Source organism: Lissotriton vulgaris, chromosome 11 (genome assembly GCF_964263255.1).
Source record: "Lissotriton vulgaris chromosome 11, aLisVul1.2, whole genome shotgun sequence".
In the NCBI taxonomy this organism is placed as follows: domain Eukaryota; kingdom Metazoa; phylum Chordata; class Amphibia; order Caudata; family Salamandridae; genus Lissotriton; species Lissotriton vulgaris.
In genome coordinates this window covers 494,508,097-494,522,309 of record NC_141699.1, presented here as the reverse complement: position 1 = coordinate 494,522,309, position 14,213 = coordinate 494,508,097, and the positions used below count along the sequence as shown (strand labels likewise).

The 14,213-nt window shown below is 42.2% G+C and overlaps 1 protein-coding gene across 1 annotated transcript in view; it reads right to left on the bottom strand.

The window, feature by feature from the left end:
- ZMAT4 (zinc finger matrin-type 4) overlaps window positions 1-14,213 on the bottom strand; it is a 2,083,246-nt gene that overhangs the window by 1,230,896 nt on the left and 838,137 nt on the right. Inside the window, exon 3 of the mRNA XM_086943563.1 lies at window positions 10,902-10,991. Within this exon, the coding sequence (XP_086799689.1) occupies window positions 10,902-10,991 (90 nt within the window). The remainder of the gene's footprint in view (window positions 1-10,901; window positions 10,992-14,213) is intronic.

Here is a 14,213-nt window from a genome sequence, read left to right as displayed (position 1 = left end):
TTTGGCCTCCTGCACTGCTCTTACCGATCGTTTCACCCTTTCTTGACGCCTGTGCTGGTTCCTGTTGTGCGCCGCCCTAATCCATGCATTGAGAGCTTCAAACTGGGTTGGTCTAGGCATGGGTCTCATTGAGGTCATAACTGCTTTTAGTCGGTGTAGCACCTCTAATCTGAACGTCCCGTACTTCGGAAACGTCAGTTCCTCATTTCCTTCTGTAATCTTACTCCACTCTGAAATCCACAATATAGTGTGTAACCCAACATTTGTCCCCATATAATTAGCCGGCGTACCCTCCGGCGGGGCTTCTTCCCCATCATATGATCTCCGCCTCTCTCTCTTAAACGCCGCTCTTAACCATTTAAAACATTTCATGATTAATCGTACAATTCCCAGCCTCGCTATTCTGTTTACTTCCTGATGACGATCCACCAATCCTAGCGCGGCTTTGCTAGCTGGCCTATCACAGCACGGTCTCACTCCGGCCGGCCAATCCCAGCGCGGCACTTTCTGACGTCACTCGTCTCCCTTTCGCAGCAGCTCCCCTCCTTTCTCAGCTCGTCTCCCGGTCACGCATGCGTCCCATTCATACACCGAAAAATGACTACTTCCGACCAAGCGGTCACTTCTCTCGACTGTACGTCCACAGTCTATCTGTAATTGTCACCACAACTGACGAAATGTCTATCGTCTCTCTGATAGGTTGCTTACACACACACAGTAACTTCCGACCAGCGTCCGTTACTCACGCACTCACTCTTACGTTCCCCCTATCTCGGTCCTTCGGGCGATCAATGGTACCTCATGACCCCCTTCACACTGGTAGACAATTACTCTGGATGTCCGATACACCCGAACCACTTAAGCTTCTCTTTGAACTTAAGATTTGCACCAGTTGCGCGCGCTCACAACCTGTTCCACAGTCACTCTACAGGCATTCAACTCCGCCAGACATTACAACATAGATGAACACAAAAACACCGCAATCTAACACGCATGACCCTATACTCACTCTCGACCGATACTGCTGCTTTTCTGTCTCACGTCATCCGGACCCTCTTCGGCGGGCGGTTCTTCTGATCATCGATCTCTAGGGGCCTTGGGGTAATCTAGCCTGGCCTAGATCACCTTCCTCAAGAAGGCAACCATCCTCTATAGCTACCAACTGCGGGGGCGGGATTTTGATCACTATCTTATCACTCTAGATCTAAACCCCGTTCTGGTCGACTGAACCTTTATTGCCTGTCATTGAGGGAAGAAAGTGCATCTCTTACCAGGTTAGTTCAATCAATAATGGACTCGGCTCGGAAAAACCACAGACTACTTCTAAGTTTAAAGATTTATTAAAAGTCAAGGTTAACTGCAAGTACAGCCATCTCAAAATGAGATTCAAAAGATATACGGGCACCACTACATACATGTGCTCCCTAAAAGCTCTCAGGCGAGCAAAGAACACTACTAGGACTAATTCTAAAATCAAAAGAGCTGCAAGCATAGACACGTATTGTGATCTCTCTGTCATTTACAGCAGGGGGGAAAGTTTCAGGTTAGGCTGTCCCTACCCTGCTCTGGATGGTATCCCTACTTAACAGAATCCCAACCTATCAAAAGGTGTCAGCTGTGAATGACTTCCTAGGAAGATCACCCACTCTTAGTCTCTAGGTGAAAACCTATGATCTCCGGTCATGACCCCGCTCTGCCTACCCATCCGCTCTCTAAAGGGTCCTCAGGCATCTGCTCTAACTCCACCCAGGGGTGCTGTCCCTAATACAAAACCCCAATTACAGTTGGAACGCCCCTCTCGAGACGCCCCTCACGTGGTGTCGATTCTGGCTTTTTCCATGATGATCTTCCTTTGGGCCTCGTGCGTTAGAGATGACCTTGCTTCTCAGACTCTTCTCCGGCCCGCCGATACCCCTTAAACATTCCTGAACCCTCCTCCATGTCTGTACCAGTCTCTTGAACAGAACTCTATTCATCCAATTCTTAATTGGATCCCCCTCGCACCCGCAGACAGACATCTGCAGCTTGGATCCCAATTCTCGTAGACTTCTAACAGAAGTTTGCAACTTGTTTCTCGGCACAGCTCGACTTGTACCAGCACGTGCAAATCAGAAAGTCTTTGAACACTTCAGGCCTACAACATTTCTCGCAGGGCTAAACTAAAATATCATGTTAGCATCTTATTCTTATTTAATGAGAAAACACATCTATGGAATATAAATCTAACTAATAAACGAAATCATTATAACATTTAGTGCAATCCATGTTTATGCAATGAATACCTTTCCCAAATCCTTTCAGCTCTGGCCATGGGCCTATTCCGTTCTGTGCATTGCAGCCTGACATTCTTCCATTAGCAGCTACATAACATGGATCAGGATTAATCACGTCTAATAAGGTTATACATTTTCCACACATTTCCGCATTAGTTCCACTTCTATATGAAATCTCTAGCTTAACTACACATTTCTAAGTATAGGTGAATATATTTTCAGCACTTATAGCATCTCTCTTATGATTTGTGCGTACTACTTGTAATTTTGGTGCACTCATACATTTTGTTCAGTTTGCGCTCTCTCATCAGTAAGTATAACTAAGTGCAGCCAGGACCTGTGAGACCAACCACATGCTGAACATTCCAGAAGCCTGTACATGGTGTGGGGTTAGTTGCATGCAAGTGGTTGGAAGCAGCGCTTAGCCATGGTAGAGGCCTTGCGGCCGACCCCTGCCAGACCTGACTAAAGTCTGTGCAAGGTGGGCATATGGTTGCCAGCAGGGGTTTAGGTGCATCACCTGGCCGCAGGCTAGGCCGTTTGCCCACCCCTGCTGCACACAGCCAGAGACAGTGTGTAGCAGGGGGGTTCACTTAATGCATAGCAATAAAATATTGCTTTACTTTTCAACCCTAGAAATTCACTTAAAGCAACAAATGTTAAATTGACTTTATAGTTTGCTGAAATAGTCAGTTACAACTTGCCATTTTAAATGTATCAAAACCACTGAAATTCACCAGTTATAGTTATCATAAGTAACTATAACTCATACCCGTAAGGTGACAATAACTAGCACCCTCTTCGGTTCTTTTTTTTTTGTCCAGAGCTCCATGCCAAATTTTTTCCGGACCGTTTTTTACTGGTATAGTCAACGATGTACAGGAGTGGACTTACAAATGTGCAGTATCCATGCAAAGAGACAAAGGATTGTGAACACATGCAGCACCAAATTCTGTTGTGTACACTCCTGAAGAAGTGTGCCAGAAACTGAGACTGGGGTTCATAGGACCAATATACTTGTACTACAACATTTTCGATTTGCAACTGTGACAGGGGATTATAAAAGTAAATAGGTGTAAGTAAAATTTATGAAATTCATAACACCAACTACAGTGAAATTCATAAAAACAATATTCCAACAAGAAGAACTACTGGAAGTAACTGACACCGAGAATGGAGTGGAGTTTACTTCACAATAAATGAAGGATTACCTGAGTAAGAACAATACGTAACATTTTACAAATACACCAGATTATCTAAAAAAGCAAAGACGTGGTACAGAGAATGAACTGTGTAATAAAAGGTACTATCCAAATAGCAGAAGGCAGCAATAGGGGTGAGGTAGAAATACAACTAAAAATAACATGTTAAGGGCACATTGAACCCCAGAAAATAAATCTACTAATTCATCTTCCTTTGAACTGCTGAGAAGGCTGAAGTCAGATAAACAAGTAGCACCTTGGTGGATAAATGATTTCTGAGAACAGTTGAAAGAAAAAACCCACGTCTGGATTGGGTAGTAAAGCTAGACCATATACAGATAATTTAACTAACAAACAAGGAACAACGAAAAACAAGGAGTATCAAACATCCAGGGTAAAACGGAAGGATGGCAGTAGGCAGCCACGGCCGCTGCAAAGTAAGAGCGGTAGGCCAGGTGAGGGGGGATTTCGAGAGACAACCATGAGGAAATATTAATTGTTTATTTAGTTTTCCCTTGTGGTTGTCTCTCTAAATCCCCCCTCACCTGGCCCCACCGCCCTTACCTGCAGTGGCCGCGGCTGGCAGTAGGAGGGATGTTTTTAATGTTGCCCTATACAAAAGACAAGCAAAGGGCATGGGGCCGTATGTAGGTAATTTGTGTTTTGCGATTCTCAAATTGCGATTTTTTGGGAATCGCAATTAGAGAATTGCAAAATGCAATGCAGGTAGGATAGCACATTTTTTTGCGAATCCCACTTATTCCTTATTTGCGAATCGCAAATTGAGATTCGCAAATAAGGAATTCCTTCTCATGCATTTCTATGGCCTAGGAGGTCCATAGGCATGAATGGGAAGACATTCTCAATTTGCGATTCTCAATTAGAGAATCGCAAATTGAGAATGCAATTTCACATTTTACATGCGCTCGCGTCACCACTGCTTGGGTATACTATATGCAATTAGACACCGTCACTATTAAAAACTGTAGAAACCCATTTCCGATTGCTAGGCAACCTTTTCCGGATTACTGGCAGGCATACAAGGGGAGGGTCGGCCTGCAGACGTGCGTTTTCAGCCACAACGTTCGGTTGGCCTTGAAAATCCTAAAAATAAAGCTGAAGTGATTACGCTTCTTAATCAATAATAATAAGTACCCCCCAAACCTTTGTGAATGCTAGATAATGTACTAATGGGCGTGGAAAAGATATAATCTGACATAATTGCAATTGAAGACATGTAGAGAGCAACAAAGACATGGCTACTGGGGCCAAGTTATAAGAGGCATACTACAGGGGAACTAAAGTTAGTAATGCCAATTATCTCTGTAGATATTACTGACATAACACAGCCACTTAGACCCCGATTACAAATGGAGCAGTATCCTTGTGCAGGATACTGCTGTGCTCAATAATAAGTGTAGAAGTGTTCCTGCACTTCCATTTCCTGAGTGTAGGAAAATCAGACCCAATTTCACCAGCCAGAAAATCCTGCTAGTTAAATTGCATTGGGATTGTCTGCAAGTAAAACCTAACTCCGGTAGCAGGTCCCCAGTCCTTGCCCGACCCCTCCACAGGAAGAGCATATAAATATCCCTCTGCCAGGATACTTCCTGTACTACCTTTTGCTTCCAATCTGGTTGGGGCATTCCTAGACAATTTCCTCTTTACCCTTCTATGTTCCTGAATAGCAAGTATCAAAAGGCTGCCACTTAACTTTGCAACAGTCTCTTCTGTCTCTCAAGGCTAAGGGCCAGATGTAGGTGGCCCATTACCGGTCGGTAACTGCCGAAATTAATGAATTTCGGCCGTTACCGACCGGTAATAGGCTTTTCTTATGTAGGGGGGGCGAAATTAAGGATTCAGTAATTTACCGAATCGGTAATTGTATTGTATTGTATTGTATTGTATATTGGATTCATATAGCGCTTATCACCCAGGGGTCTCTAAGCGCTTGCCTTGGGAACCCGTCCTGGCTTTTCCCTGTGAGATAGCCCCTACAGAGCATCCCCAAGGTGAAAGCCAGGCATCCCACCACAGGGGGCTGTTGTGGAGATTAAGCAAGCTTAATGCCCAGAGTTGCAGAGTGTGAACCCATGATTAGGTCAGGCACCGAAGCGAGAATTATCGAGTCCGTGGACATTTGAGCTCAAGACCCTGCCGCGTCGGGAATTGAACCCTGGCCCCGGGTCTGACCTCTGCTTCAGGGTCTGCCTGCTCTAACCAGTGAGCCACACTTCTCCACTAAATTAAAGGAATCAATAAATTACAGATTTCTTAAATACCGATTGAGTAAATTACCGAATTCCTAATGTAGGGAGCACTTAAATGAGTGCTTATCCCATGTTAGAATTCGTTATTTACCACCAACTACAAGTTGGTGGTAAATAAAGAAAAAAAATATTACTGCCAATTGCTTCAGTGACGTATGTCTGCAACATGTTCACCCATAAACAATTGAGGGGTGCAACAGGGTGTCAAAGTGACACCCTGCCAACCTTCAATGTGTTCCCCCGTTTACCGAATCGGTAATTCACATTCATTCCTATGGGCTGGAGGCTCATAGGAATGAATGGCAATTACCGAATCAGTAAATACCGATTCGGTAAATACTGAATCTTAATGATTCGGTAATTTTTACTGAATTTTTAGCTACATAGCATTTACCGATTCATAAATACCAAATAGGTAAAATTCGGTATTTACGAATCGGTAAATACTATTTACCTACATCTAGCCCTAAGTGTCCAGCTTATCATGTCCCAATCTCTCTTGCTTGTCAAATGATGAAGACTGGCAACCCATCTTTTATTGATCAGCTCCGCCATTGCTTTAAAATTGATGTCCCCATGGAAGAACTTGTGCGCACCATTTTCTTATCTGAATTTATAGTACTTCTTTTGTCTTGCCTTCTCCTTCCATGACCATGCAAACATCCCGTTCCATTTCCACCACATCACCCAGACAGAACAGATAGAAGAAGCAACTAATCTATTCACGTAATCATAGATCATGCCCACAGTACACTGCTTGAATTCATTTTTGTGATAGCCACCACCTCCCAGCTCAACTTCAACATCCATTCTCTGCTCCACCACTTCAATCAAGCTCTCTTGATTGCAATTAATACTTCTGCATATTCAAACTTTATTCATAAAAGCAAACTCCATTTAGAACCAGGCACTCATGCGACAAGAGGAAAAAATTGACCCAGGTCCAAACAACAAAACCTATAGAATGTGAAAATCCTCTGCTTCACCCAAATAAAGGTAACATTTGCTGCAAAGAATCTACTGCATCACCTCGTTTAACAAAGTCACTAAAAGAAACAAGGGGCCATATTATCAAGAAAGGGCAATACATTATGGCCGCTTTTATCGGCAGGAAACTGCAGCTAAAGCGGCGATAATGTGCTTGATAATATGCCCTTGTGAATTACCATAGAAGCCCAGGTTAACACCAGAACCTGGGCTTCTATGGGAATTCACAAGGTCATATTATCAAGCCCATTATCGCCGCTTTAGCTGCAGTTTCCTGCCGATAAAAGTGGCGATAATGTATCACCCTTTCTTAATAATGTGGCCCTAGGTTCCCATCAAAACAATCAAACACAGCTTTTATTCCACACTGGCTGCTCTTCCCTCCCGCTGAGCAGAGAAAAGTTCGGCCACAAAGAAGTACTTTACATACAAGATAAACAAAATAACGCAACCTATTCTCAACTCCGATCCACTCAACACAATAATCTATTTGCCTAAGTGCATTGCACTAAAATACTAATAACTAGTACTCCGTCCTCAGATGGCTTAACTACCCTCCTTTGATTTGAGATTCTATTCTCTTATGATTAATAAAAATTAGATCAATGATGATGTTGTGCCACATCTCAACATGTCTAGTGGCTCATTTCCTTGAGGCATGTTGCATGGTTCTGTCCTTGTGAATTCCCATAGAATCCCAGGTTAACACCAGAACCTGGGCTTCTATGGGAATTCACATGGTCATATTATCAAGCCCATTATCGCCGCTTTAGCTGCAGTTTCCTGCCGATAAAAGTGACGATAATGTATCCCCCTTTCTTAATAATATGGCCCTAGGTTCCCATCAAAACAATCAAACACAGCTTTTATTCCACACTGGCTGCTCTTCCCTCTCGCTGAGCAGAGAAAAGTTTGGCCACAAAGAAGTACTTTACAAACAAGATAAACAAAATAACGCAACCTATTCTCAACTCCGATCCACTCAACACAATAATCTATTTGCCTAAGTGCATTGCACTAAAATAATAATAACTAGTACTCTGTCCTCAGATGACTTAACTACCCTCCTTGGATTTGAGATGCTAGTCTCTTATGATTCATAAAAATTCGATCAACGATGATGTTGTGCCACATCTCAACATGTCCAGTGGCTCATTTCCTTGAGGCATGTTGCATGGTTCTGTCAAGACTGGGCAGAGCGCGGCTCTACTGGGTAAACCCAGACAGGACATAGATGAGCGTGATAACGTCTGCACAATCAGACTCATTGCCCTCCTAACATCATTGAAAAAGAGTGTCATCTGCAGTATCCATTCAAAGAGACAAAGGATTGTGAACACATGCAGCACCGAATTATGTTGTGGACACTCCTGAAGAAGTGTGCCAGAAACTGAGACTGGGGTTCATAGGACCAATATACTTGTACCACAACATTTTCGATTTGCAACTGTGACAGGGGATTATAAAAGTAAATGGGTGGAAGTAAAATTTATGAAATTCATAACACCAACTACAGTGAAGTTCATGAAAACAATATTCCAATAAGAAGAACTACTGGAAGTAACTGACACCGAGAATGGAGTGGAGTTTATTTCACAATAAATGAAGGATTACCTGAGTAAGAACAATACGTAACATTTTACAGATACACCAGATTATCTAAAAAAGCAAAGACGTGGTACAGAGAATGAACTGTGTAATAAAAGGTACTATCCAAATAGCTGAAGGCAGCAATAGGGGTGAGGTAGAAATACAACTAAAAATAACATGTTAAGGGCACATTGAACCCCAGAAAATAAATCTACTAATTCATCTTCCTTTGAACTGCTGAGAAGGCTGAAGTCAGATAAACAAGTAGCACCTTGGTGGATAAATGATTTCTGAGAACAGTTGAAAGAAAAAACCCACGTCTGGATTGGGTAGTAAAGCTAGACCATATACAGATAATTTAACCAACAGACAAGGAACCACGAAAAACAAAGAGTATCAAACATCCAGGGTAAAACTGAAGGATGGCAGTAGGCAGCCACGGCCGCTGCAAAGTAAGAGCGGTAGGCCAGGTGAGGGGGGATTTCGAGAGACAACCATGAGGAAATATTAATTGTTTATTTAGTTTTCCCTTGTGGTTGTATCTCCAAATCCCCCCTCACCTGGCCCCACCGCTCTTACCTGCAGTGGCCGCGGCTGGCAGTAGGAGGGATGTTTTTAATGTTGCCCTATACAAAAGACAAGCAAAGGGCATGGGGTCGTATGTAGGTAATTTGTGTTTTGCGATTCTCAAATTGCGATTTTTTGGGAATCGCAATTAGAGAATCGCAAAACGCAATGCAGGTAGGATAGCACATTTTTTTGCGAATCCCACTTATTCCTTATTTGCGAATCGCAAATTGAGATTCGCAAATAAGGAATACCTTCTCATGCATTCCTATGGCCTAGGAGGTCCATAGGAATGAATGGGAAGGCATTCTCAATTTGCGATTCTCAATTAGAGAATCGCAAATTGAGAATGCAATTTCAGGGTTGTAAGGGTGTCAATAGGACACCCTTTTGCACCCCTGAAATTAACATGTGTGCACATGTGGCCCACTTACATACCCTAAGGGCATGTATGTGACCCACATGGCACTTTAAAAAATGCAAAAAAGTGCATTTTTCAAAGAAATCGCAAAATACCACCAACCTGAAGTTGGTGGTATTTTGCGATTCATTAAGGCAAAATTTGCACAACTTGGGTGCTTCCTACATTGCATTTAAGGAATCGCAATTTGCGATTCCTTAAATGCAATAAAAAAATAATGAATCTCAAATTTTGCGATTCCTTATTTTGCATGTGGGTTTTTGTGTGCTACATAGCACGCTGTCGTAATTGCGATCGCACATGCTGAAATTCTGCGAATTTCAGCATTTCCAAGCGCAATTAGGCTTCCTACATATGGCCAAAAGTCATTAAAGAGCAGGAAACTGTTCTGTTTTCTTCATATCCTCATGATTTGTATAACGCTCATGTTCCTCTCACACAGTCAATCAAATTACAATGGGACAGAATGTGGGCACAAGAGGAAAGGCTCAGCGTGTCCATCACCAAGCACCATGCCTGGTTGTGGATCACCAACAATATGGAAGACTCTCTTTGGCGTTGACAGTCTGACCTCATTTCCCTTCTTGTATGATCTGCTTTGTTGAAGGAAAGGAGATATTTGTATCTCAATTATATTTATCTCGATCTTCACCAAAGCGCTCATTGTTTAGAACCTAAATCGGCGGGGCAGTTTAGGGGCTTAACCCACGCGTCCCCCTTGCTGGGTCCATCGTTACTGATCATTTTCACTTAATGAAATAAATCTAGTCTTACAATATATAACATTTATTTTACATGCGCTCGCGTCACCCTTGCTTGGGTATACGTATATGCAATTAGACACCGTCACTATTAAAAACTGTAGAAACCCATTTCCGATTGCTTGGCAACCTTTTCCGGATTACTTACAGGCTTACAAGGGAAGGGTCGCCCTGCAGACGTGCGTTTACAGCCACAACGTTCAGTTGGCCTTGAAAATCCTAAAAATAAAAATGGGCGACTGAGACATGGCCTTAAAAAGTCAAACAACTAAGACGAAGGCCATGTGGTGTGTCATAACTTCACCAGTTACTCTAAATGAGGTGTTATGACAACAATAAGAGCGCCATGTCTTTTTTGCCCAGCTTCAAACACTGAAGCACCAAGGCCTTGAATGTTTACCGCAGGTAAATTCATTTTTTTTCTTTCATTGCTCGGTCAAATGTGTTTCAAACGAAAATTGCTGTAGCGTATCTTTATTTCAAACGTCGTTCACTGCGATTTCTCTAAATAGCATAGCAGATATTCGTTTTCATGCAGTCAAACACTTCCGCACAGTTCATCGAGTATTAGGGTCCATTTTGAAAATGACCACAAATGTCTGCAATCATAGGCTGTGGATTGTGAATGTCAAGTGCTAAAAGGAACCAAAGCCAGGTGCAATCATGTTAGGCTGGTCTATCCAAAGACGCACAACGCCGCCAATAAATAATAAAACGGGGCTACCATTTACAGTACAATCACTAAAATCGTCTTTATAGACAGCTCATTCAAAGCATCTCTAGGGAGTGATTGCCCACGATTACAAGTGGGGTGTTAGGCAAATACTCACATTTTCAGATCTGAGTTTTTTTGCTGGGCATCCTCCATCAACCGGATGAAGCATATAGTAGAGCCGAACTTTGCTTGCGTGTTTCCGACTCTGAAAAACATCGAATCACTGAATTAAAACAAGAAATACTAGGTCGTTTTGCTAAATTAAAAACAACACTTTGATAACAGCAAATCCAATAACAACTTGACAGATCAGCAGCATAGCTAGGATGTTCTGGGTCCTGATGCAAGCAAGAACAACCTCTGACAGTGCCAATAGGTCTGTGTTGACTGCCAGCTGGTTTGACAACGCATATTTTACTTTGTCAAGGCTTTGGCAAAACTTTATTTTGGGGGTAGATCCTGAGCTCTCGTAAAAGCAAAAAAAAAGTTTGGGTCTCAAAAAGCACACATTTAAATTATAATTACAGGCATTGAAGGCAACAACTTTTTATGTGGATATGTTACTTGTGAAAGAGCAGAATGCTGTCACTCACAGTGATATTAGCCAGACAGAAATGAAGCCATTGCACTGGACTTGCATGAAGTAAATACTTTATTTTGGTCAAAAGACCATTAAACTGCAGTTGCAGCAAACACATCATGATAATAAAAAGCATAAAAACAATTATAATAGAGAGGAGGAAAAAAGTACATAAAAACATTCTAATAACTTTGAATCCATAGGACGGGCATGATGGTAAACCGAAGAGAAAACAATGACCAATATCAACATTAATCTCCATAGTGACCTAATGTCATGCCATTATGTGGTCCGCCTTGTTGAATGGCTCAGTGTACCCTATCTTGCTCCATCAACAAAAAACATTCTCCGATTTCACACTAGTCGACAGCAGTAGATGTCCTAAAAATTATTAAAAAGTAATAAGTCAAAAATGTCTTTGGATTGTCATGCATGTCATTGATGCACAGCATTGAAATGTTTTTTACAGGTTCTGCTTATGGGCTGCTTTTGCATTTCATACATCCGTTTGCTCGAGTGCACATTTTGCTTTGACAAAAATGTGCTTAACTTAGTATTGAGTAAACATGTACATCATGTTTTCTTTATTACAGTGTATACATTATTCATATATGTATTATTGTAATATATAATGTGTAATGTGCTTTAGTAAATATGAAACAGAATTCATATGCTAAGCTTACATTTTACATCACTTATCACAAGCATGGTCTTTTGATAAGTGACCATCAAAGTGTATTTAAGCCATCCCCTATAGATCCATTCTTCAACATTTTCAGTCTCTTCTGTTTTTTTGTGCTACAGTTCATTTGTTTCTTGGAATGCCCGCTCCTCAGGGCACCTGCTTTTGATTTATCAAGATTATGAACTTCATAGATATTTGCTGCCAGTTTTTAAGATCTATTTATATATTTGCCAGGTTGTAAGCCACCTTGGCCGCCTACAATGACAAGCACTTTGATAATTTGATAACACAATATTGCCAACTGCAACTATCTAAATAAACTGTAAGTGTAGAGGTGCTTTAGTTATATCCTGTGCTAATTACCCATGCAGAGTGGTTTGTTTCGAATTTATTCTAAATTGATTACAAAAAAAATAATACCCTCACAACCATACAGATTCATGAGATGCGCGCTGCATCGTCGATTTGGTTTTGCAGCACGTGCAATGTAATTCATTGCATTCATTTAGTCATATGCACAACTCCATTCGCTGCATTCCGGAGTTTATTATCCCCCACCCTGCCCATTCCCCAACCCGCTTTATTGCCCACAGCACTACCTCGAGGAGCCGCCACTGTATATATATATATATATATATATATATATATATATATATATATATATATATATATATATATATATATATATATATATATATATCGCTTCCTACCCCTGATGAGGCATCAAAGTGCTTTTCAGCGAGTAGCATGCTTCTCTGGAACCCAAAAGGATTAGTGGCGGATTAGTTTTGGGAAATATGAGTACAGTAGTAGTATAGGGAGGTACGAGTTAGTTTGAGCTGAGGACATGTGAGTCTGTTAGTTGGATTGTATAGAATAATGGAGGGATACAAGAAGGAAGAAACCCAGAAGTGTTAAGTGGGAGATCATAGTAGTAAGTGGAGATCTGGGATGAGTAAAGGAGAGAGGAGGAGGGAAGAGACTATGGAAAGGGATTGGGGAAAAAGAGAATTAGAGTAGAAAAATGAGGTTTGGGACAAAAGCTGAAATTAGAAAAAACAACATAGCATCATTAGAACACCGCTGAAGTGATTACGCTTCTTAATAAATAATAATAAGTACCCCCCAAACATTGGGGATTTTAATCTCTGGCCTAACGGCCCCCTAGATGTAGGACTCCTCAATCTTCTCCACTCGTGTGAGGACATGGGCCTTTCTCAGCAGGTGGTGGGTGCTACTCACAAGGATGGTCACTGCCTTGACCTTGTCTTCTCTGGCCCTCAGTTGTTGCACATGGGGACCATACTACCGATGATCTGGACCAACCATTTCTTAATTAAATTTTATGTTACCATCAACACTGACAGAACCCGACTGGCGCGCCCTACTACTGAGGTTCTGTGCAGGGACTGGAAGGCCTTGGCACGGCTACGAGGGTCAGATTCGGTGTTCAATGTCGGAGATTGCTTCTCCCTGGATAAACAGGTTGATGAAAACTTCGCCGAGCTGTGCCTTAGGATTACCAACACGTTAGATTCCTATGCCCCGTTAAAAAAGCTTAGAAGCAAAAGCAGAGCCTCGGCCCCTTTGTTTAACGATACTTTGAAATCCTCAAAACTAGCTTGTAAACAGGAAGAGAGGAAATGGCGACGGGGATATGACGACTCAGACAGGCTGTTTTGGAAGTCTAAATTGGCTGAGTATAAAACCCTGATCCACAACGTCAAAGCAGAGTATTTCTGCTCTTCAATCAGCAATGCTTCAAACAGCTCTCGGAGCATTTTTAATATTCTCAACAGCCTCACTAGACCGGACTGCTCCAATAATGCGACACCCCCCTCGCAGGAACTCTGTGAGAACCTGGCCAAGTTGTTCAGGGAAAAAATTGAGGTTATTATCATGGATCTCAAGGCTCCCCCTGGGCTTAGCTGCTCCCAAGTACTGATGGACCGGATCTCCCTCGGCAGGAACATTAGCCCCGAGGAGCAACTATCGGAGTTTCCCCCTTTAGGGGAGGAGGACTTCAGGAGGCTGGCGTGGAACATCTCCTCCGGCTCACCTATGGACCCGGTCCCGCATAAGATCTGGAAGGAGTATGAGGTAGAATTATTTCCTGCCCTTTGCCAGATCTGTAACCAGTCCTTGACCAGTGGCATTGTGCC